Source organism: Harpegnathos saltator, unplaced genomic scaffold (assembly GCF_003227715.2).
Source record: "Harpegnathos saltator strain DR-91 unplaced genomic scaffold, Hsal_v8.6 scaffold255, whole genome shotgun sequence".
Taxonomy (NCBI): Eukaryota; Metazoa; Arthropoda; class Insecta; order Hymenoptera; family Formicidae; genus Harpegnathos; species Harpegnathos saltator.
Window position 1 is genome coordinate 2035464 of NW_020230045.1, and position 8171 is coordinate 2043634.

The following is an 8171-nucleotide window of genomic DNA, read 5'->3' on the forward strand; positions in this document are numbered from 1 at the left end:
CTCTCTTTTATTTTGCACTCCGCTCTCCATCTTCCTCCCTCTTGACTTTCATCCGCATTTCTCTGGTTTTGCCTTTTTCTTTATGCCTGCCGGTCTTCGCCCTCCGGTATAACCAACCCTTCTGGATATTAAACTCGATCCAGAAAGAGCCGACAGCGAAAAAGAGACAGAGAAAGAGGGAGGAGCGGGGAGGGGGAGGGAGGAATACGCGGCTTTCATCTCTCCTCTCGTACGAGGTCGGCCACATCCGATGACGTCTCTCGTACGATAATTCAAGGTGGATCTCGCGATCGCGCCGCGAGCTCTCGCGACGACTGCGAAAACGCTGCGACGAAGGATAATCACGTGGCATTCAGCGTCTTTCACTTCCAATTATTCGTCTCCCGCGCGAATCTAACGAGAGAGCGTGTCCGCCTTTATTTTGCCGGCGAAAATTTTTCCTAGCCTGCAATTTGTGCGTTATTTACGATCTCTAACTCGACACGAATGTAATTTCTCGCTTCTCGCGCGGGCTGAGTCTCGCGAACGTTTTACGTTCTTAATCCCGAATTAATTCAATAATTTTTCGCAAACGTCCCGAAATTATCGTTCATTCAATATTACTTCCAATTTGCGAATTCACAAACGGTTGTTGATTATTTCTTTTTTATTATTATTTTCGGTCGCGAGTACAGATTTTTCATCTCATGTTTGACAGAGCGAGATAGTTCCGAGCTAGTCAAAGCTGCTTCCGAACCCCACTTCCGAAGTCAATTTGATCAGTTTTTAATTAAAGCATCAAACGAGGACATGTCTTCACGACCATCAAAAATAAAAGATTGCAGTCTCTGATGATGCAATCTTTTATTTTTGATGCACGATGTCAAATGAATTTTTGCGCGAGGTTTACGATAGCCTCTTAAACTAAAATATCGTTAATATTGTGAATTACGCGACAAAGTTCTTCGCCGTGCTATGATTCCGGAAATGATATTAGAAATTTTTGTCAGATTTACATACTTCAAATTGCTCGATGCGTCTTGACGACAGTCAAAAGAGACTTCAGCTATGCGAGACATACGATGGAAAAAAGATTATGTGACATGCAAGATGTATAAGAGAAAAATTGTAAGATGTGCTTACGCAATTGAAGTATCTCTATTAAGCGTTAGCTCTCTATTAAAACGCGATACGTTTAAAGGATATAAAAGGGCACTCGCGAAAAAGCCTGAAAGCGCCGCCGGCACGCCCCTTTACGTCATATGTAATAAAATAGGTTAATTAAGCATGTGTTAGTGGAGTATCCATGCACCCTTGGAAGCTCAAGCGGCACCGCGGTTATCAGAAAAACTCTTTAATACGATAAGATGTCCATAATTTAAATTTTATGTAAATGTAAAAAAATGTAAATGTGTATGTAAAACAAATGTAATGGAGCGGCTCTGAATTTTGGATGAATTCTCAGCGAGGGAACATTGATTGCAAACTCTGCCTCCGGTTAACACACGACTTCGTTAATACCCGAATATCTGGTAGATATTCGAGAGTTACCAAACATTTCCGGTCAGATTCGGCATTCGTTTTTGCATACGCGAGACCATCATGATTCGCAGAATAGCTTTTATAGCTTTTATATTAAAAAAATAAATGAAAAGTCTGTATTTTACAAGTAAAGAATCTGTCCTGTGGGTTTGTCGGTAGAATTCAGATATGACGCTGTGTGTACATAGACGACGATCCGAGTCATTACGGTCTATTATTTTTAATCATTTTACGAAAATTTTGTCATAAGCGATTTATAAAAACATGCGTAAAATTCAATTTAATTGGACCGGTCGAAATATTCCATTCGATTTTCCGTCTTTGACAGTAAAGCGGTCAACTTCTAGAAATATACGAAGGTTGCCAAGATGTTGGCAAGCGATCAGACGACAGTGATCACTTGGTTAATGCATCATCTATTTCCGTTGAATATGCAATAGAATCAAATTTAACTCAAAAGGTCGAAGTGAATTTCTTGGCTGACCCCGTACTTGCATAATATCGTAACTTTTTCCCTTCATTTTCGAGGTTTTATCGTTTTGTCTTTACCACATAAAGCACAAACTGTAGATGGTCATATAAATTAAAAAGAAGACACAACTTTTGCGGTGAAACTCATTCACGGCGACGTGTGTAACGAAATCCCAAACGTTTCCAACTGAATGAGAGAAGTTGACCCAACGGTACAAAAGAAATCATTGTAAAATGTAAATTACACTTCGTGGAAAGTTACGCGGTGGAATATTACCGGAAGAAAGAAATTCCGCGGAAAATGCGTGGCTGCCAGGTGTTATACGCGAGAAGAAAAAACTGTACGGCCGGCAGGGCGATCGAACTTTCCATCGCAGTGTAATATCGCGAACATTCTCTCGCGGCATGGAAGTGGAACGCCCTTGCCGAAGTAAGTTCCCCGAAGTTCCGGCCCAAAGGGTTTTGTAGAAATGGCCTTCGAGAGTTCAATAAGAGCGCACGGCACAGCCAGCTTAGCGTAGATTTCCGAGATCCTGACATGCCGGAAATACTCGAGCCCCGCGATCTATTCCAAGCGATATAATTTAGCCGCGACTTATCAACGACAACGACGGATTAAGCAGAAACGAGATAAACTCAATTTGCATCGAATGCTCGCGCTCGTTGCAATCTGAAATAATCATAATCATAATAAATCAAACAGTCGGTAGTATTTCACTTTGTACGCCTGTGTGTTGTAAAGATACGATAATAATCAATTATTTACATAGATCACCTTCGAATCTTTCTTTTACTTCTCCCGCGAATAAATAGCGAACAAACAAGTATATTTCGGAGTACCGAACAGCGATATTTTCTAATCAAGCGCGCCCACGACATCTTACTTCCAACACTGCGCGATTGCAAAATCCAGATACCGTTGCAATTTTTCTCGTATTTACACATCTTTCGCGAGAGTTCGCGAACAATACGCGAGCATCACACGCGCGACACTCGGCGAACTTCATCGCGCGGATCCAGTTGCGAAGAAAATTTATGTACACTTCACGAGGGGCTGACGCTTAATGGGTTAAGAGAAAAGTTGCGAGGGAGACCTGCGCGACGTTGAAGTATAAAGTGCGCGCGAGACAAAATGCAAGCCGAGCGAGCGAGCGAACGAGCGAGGAGGCTCTCAACGGCCGGCATCGGTTTGTTCAAGAATCATCGCCGACGAGGACGAGGACGAGGGATAATGTCAAAGAGACGACATTTTATACCTTCGGGCTCTGCTGCCGCCAACGGAGCTTCCTTTATATTTCCCGATGTAGAAAACCGGTCCACGGCGGCAGAAGGTAAACATTCGCCTCCTTCGTAAACCCCTTCCCGCCGTAGTAAAGAGTAAAGCTAAAAGCTCAGATTTTAACATAGCCTCTGCGCGTGAAGAGAATGAGAGGAAGGGTGAGCGAAGGGCAGAGGGGGACAGAGGTATCGCCTGACATTTTAATGCGCCGTCATCTCGCCTCGAGGCCGTGTCAATGAAAATTGATCATTCATACGTTGACTCTGTCCCACGCTGATCTTCGCTGATTATTTCTTCGACTCGCTCAACTCTAGTTGGAATCGTAAGAAATATAGAGAATAGATGCATATGCTCATCAGTTCGTTTCACTTCATATTTCACATGTTACGCGTGTCCTAAGACGCGTGACTGTTATAACAGTCAATACGCCAGCGAAATTTACTTCGGGATTCTTTCGGTGTAATACCCACCCAAAAAAGAAATATTCTATTTGATGAGTGATTTTTCCCATAGTCTCTCGTATATTCTAAGCCCTTTAACTTTAAAAATAATATATTTATATTTTCCTCTTAATTTTAAAGGAATCCTCTTGAGGCCCCACACGTAAGAATAAAATTCTCTCAGAAAGTACTTTTTTTTTTTTAGTATATACGATGTGCGTCCAATTCGGTAATGTCTTTTCGACGTCTAAGGAAAAAGTTAAACTTGTGCATTTACTTTCGCGCATCGACACATAAACTTATATTAACTCGGCTATTTTCTCATACTAAATATCGCTTTAATAAACAAAGTGCCCCACATGCGTGGGAAAGAGAGTTTTTCGCCAAAAGCGCTCTCTTAGCGGTCGTGACATATTCATCGATAATCGATACCATTGACAATCGATAACCGCGACGAGCAACATACACACACACACACACACGCGCACGCGCACGCGCACGCTTCGCCAGGAACTTATTACTCCCTAATCTTTCTCGCTCGTCCGCTCGCGCGAAAGCCGTTACATTCGCCGTAATAAACGAAAATCACAGGTGAGACTTCGCGTCTCGCCGCGGATATAGGAGAATTATTAAAACATCAAATTCACATAAAGCCATTCATAAATTCACTCGTCGTCGCCGCCGTCGCCATCGCCGTTGTCGTCGTCGTCGTCGTCGTCGTTGTCGTCGTCGTCTTTGTAGTCGTCGTAGCCGTCGCTTTTCTCCTTACCGTGAGCGCTCGGGCGACTCGTAATGGATTCCTCGAGTTCTTGTGCGGTACTTGCTCGCCATTAAATCCTGACGTGCGGCGGAATCTTAGTTGCCTGCAAAGTGCGCGGAGTAACTCGAATAGAAGCGAGCAAAGCGGACCGTTGAAATTCGTACTGATGATCACCCTGTGTGTTGCACCCCTCCCCATCAACCCCCTGTAGGGGGTAAGGCGTAGTTTGATCTTAATCGCAATAATATTATCGAACGTCGAAAAGCTTGCGAGATCAAGCTCAAACGAATTGTTTTACTCGCGTAAACTGATCCGGTTACGGTAAACATCGGCATTGGAAGATTCGATCAATGCTGTTTAATAGCAGTTAATAGACAATGAGGAAAATGCAAAAAAAAGATATAAACTGCATATGGAGGGTAAGAAATACGAGATTTAAGAGAAAGAGAAAGAGAGAACGGGATTCTAAAACAGAATCCTAAAACAGAAGGATAATTATTGGATTATCTTGTATCACCGCGTACATAGAATATGAGAGAGCATGTATCAACAGTCGTGCACTGATTACCAATTATTTTCTGACGCGCCTATCCTGTTACTAGATTACTGCGATTGATATTACAATGGAATTATTTGGAATTGTGAAATCAAGAGAGGCAACGTGTAAATATTCATTGCTATGCGATGATGTATTTGTGTGGAGAATATCACGTGCATGACGATAAAGCATCAATAGCGAGTTTCACAGAGAGATCTGTGTGTGTATATATACGTTGTGTCGAGATGAGAGAAACGCTTGACAGGCACGGAGATATAACATCCGACAATAAATACTGATGAGCGTCGTCATCGACGAGATTTGCTCTCGATCTTTCCTCGATCGTGATAAAGACGAGAAGGCAAAAATGAAGTCGCCCGTAATTTTGCCGGAGTCAGAAAAATGCGCGTGTCCATGGATGAAACTTCCACTCGCAACGCTGAATCGGCAGGATTCCCCGTTGCGATATGAGGTCGTCGAGACGGCGCATCGATCATAGCTGAGGGTCACTTTACGACTTCGGGCAATCCTCGGTTGGTGCGCGCGAGTCGACTGCGAATCTCCATTTCCGCTTCCGGTAGGAAGCAGCCACTAGCAGGAGAGAGCGAGTTTTTCCAAGTTCGATCTGTGCCGCGTGTTTACGGTGTTTTATTATTTCAATCGCGCTGCGCTGCTAGCTCGATCGTATTCCTACAAATCACGTCTCGCAGAACGATGCATATTACGCAAATCCATGAAATCGCCCGCAAACGATGTATCGTCAATTATCAATATCAATTATCATTATCAATTGTCATTAACCCAATTGTCATCGACCAAGTATTATTATCAGTTGTATCGTAAAAGTAATAAATGGAAAGGAGCACATTATACGTGTGTAGGAGAATTTCTTGTAAGATTCATGGCTGTATCTGAGACACGAGCGGTCGTTCTTCATCGCGACTGGTTCCCCATGCTATTGTATTAATAAGTTGCTCAAGCGGAATATTCCGGATTGGATGGCCGGCCGCTATCAGTCGTATTGTGCACAAGTCCGACATCCCAAATCTACCGATGCGACGCTCGGCTGAGAACGGCTCGGGGACGATTTGTCAGCGTGTGTGGCCAACATCGTAGTCGTTATTGTCAAGCGGTCGTCGGAGCTGCCGCAATTTCACATAGCCGAATGAGTAAGCACAATTCACGCGTTCCTTGTCCGCGTTGTCCGTCAGGTTCCTCGCATTGGAGGAACACACACGGGGGAGGCGACGGGGTACACGGGAAATCAATTAGGAAGGGCGCGACCTCGGAACTTACAGTCAAGTGTTCTCCCAACAAGCCTGGACGCAATTCCTGCGAGGGCAATTTAAAGCTTTTCCCCTCCTCTCCTCGGCGGTTGAATCTTTTCTCCGGAGTGTCGTCGGCAATCGGTGCGATTAGATCAATACGTGTCAACGCGAATTCCAGCGATACCTCCCGCGGAGCAGAGTGCTGAACTAAACGTTCGCGCCGCGATTTAATCTCGTGTCATATTTTCCGCCCCTTGTACGGAAAAGACGGGGATTTCCAGCTATCGCTTTTATCGAGCCGAAGAATTTGAAGGGAGACCGACACTTGATATCGGGCAATCTCCATTCTTACACAATACTCATCGCGTTATCCGTTTTCTTCCTCGGCTACTTCTCTCTTATCTTTTTGTATGTCAATCCAGATTTACGGAGTTTTCCACGTCTTTTTTTCATGATCTTTTTATTTGTAGAAATTCACCTGAGCGAATTCCAAGCGAATGAGAATTCGCAGGGAATATATATCGTATACGTCGTATATATCGAAGTTCCCCGTCAAAATCTTCAGAATTTCACGTGAAATTCCGCGTATCATTTATTAAAACGGAAACGCGTAGTGGTGGAGCGCTACGAAAAGTTACCTCGCTATCCCCGTGTAGCTGACCGGGAAGGGTCGTAAAATCTTCAAAGTTGGAGCGGCGTGTCTCGTTGAAACGAAGACTGTCGAGCCGTTCTCTCAATAGGTTGAATAAGAAACAAGCTCTCATGCATCTCCGACTCTCTATCTTCATCTCGTAGCGTATCTACGATGCCTGTCTGGCGTCGTTAATTCTTTCTCTCTTCCTCTCATTCACCCCGATGCTTCTTCTCAGCTTTTTCATCCGATTCTTATTGATTTTCCCGGGCGATGTGCTTATGATTTATAACGCGTTAAAGGCACGATAATGTTCCATCTCGTGCGACTCGATAACAACTCCCGGGCTAGGAAAGCATTGAATGATCAAGATTCATCTTCTAATGGCAACAAGACCTCTTTAACTTATCCTAAGAAAACAAACGAAAAGACCCTCTCTCTCTCTCTCTCTCTCTCTCTCTCTCTCTCTCTCTCTCTCTCTCTCTCTCTCTCTCTCTCTGTCTCTCCCTTTACGTTCTATCAAAGTGATCGCGATATTATTTTAAGTCAAACAAGCACGTCTTATTCAGCCAAAAGATTGGCACAAATATTTTATATGTGATTAATAATATGTTTTCAAGTCTGTTGCGGAAAGTTGCTTAAAAAAAAAAATATATATATATATATATTATAAAAACGAGGGCAAATCTATTATTATATTATATTTGAGCATATTTTATACGAATATATATAGAATATATAATAAATTATTAACGTGTAACGTGTAACGTTGTTAGCATAAATTAATGATTTAATAACGAGAAATATCATACAATATTTAATAATAAAAAATTATTAATAAAAAATTATTACGTTAAAAAATAATTACAGGATCTATAAGATATTTGCACAAAGAATCGAGATCCCCCATTTAGTCGATATAGTAAAAAGTGAACGGCAATCGACTTCCTGTCCCAACTAGAATTTCACGGTAATCATACAAAATGATAGATTCGTTTTCGCGTGATCTGTCCTTAAGCATAACGTGCCCTCGCTAGCTATACGTCAGGGTGTGTTGTAAATCATCCTGGTGATTTCCGTGGATGCGAGGACGAGGAAACTGCGAGGAGGAGAGGTGGAGCATGGGAGCGGAGGAGGGGGAGGGGGAAATGACGCGGTAGGACGTTATCGTCTTTATGATTCCGCAGGAACGCGTCCTTCCGTGCGAGGAAAATCCGAAGGCGCTTTCTTAACAGAAACGCGGGCGTCGAGACTTTATCGACG

The 8171-nt window shown here is 43.1% G+C and overlaps 1 protein-coding gene across 2 annotated transcripts in view; it reads right to left on the reverse strand.

The window, feature by feature from the left end:
* The window catches only part of LOC105191861 (metabotropic glutamate receptor 8), a 109908-nt gene extending 102581 nt beyond the window's left edge, over window positions 1-7327 (reverse strand). For both annotated transcript variants that reach the window (XM_025299270.1, XM_025299271.1), the window contains exon 1: window positions 6916-7327. In XM_025299270.1, coding sequence (XP_025155055.1) covers window positions 6916-7065 — 150 coding nt within the window. In that variant the 5' untranslated portion in view covers window positions 7066-7327. The remainder of the gene's footprint in view (window positions 1-6915) is intronic.
* Between the last annotated feature and the right edge of the window lie 844 nt (window positions 7328-8171).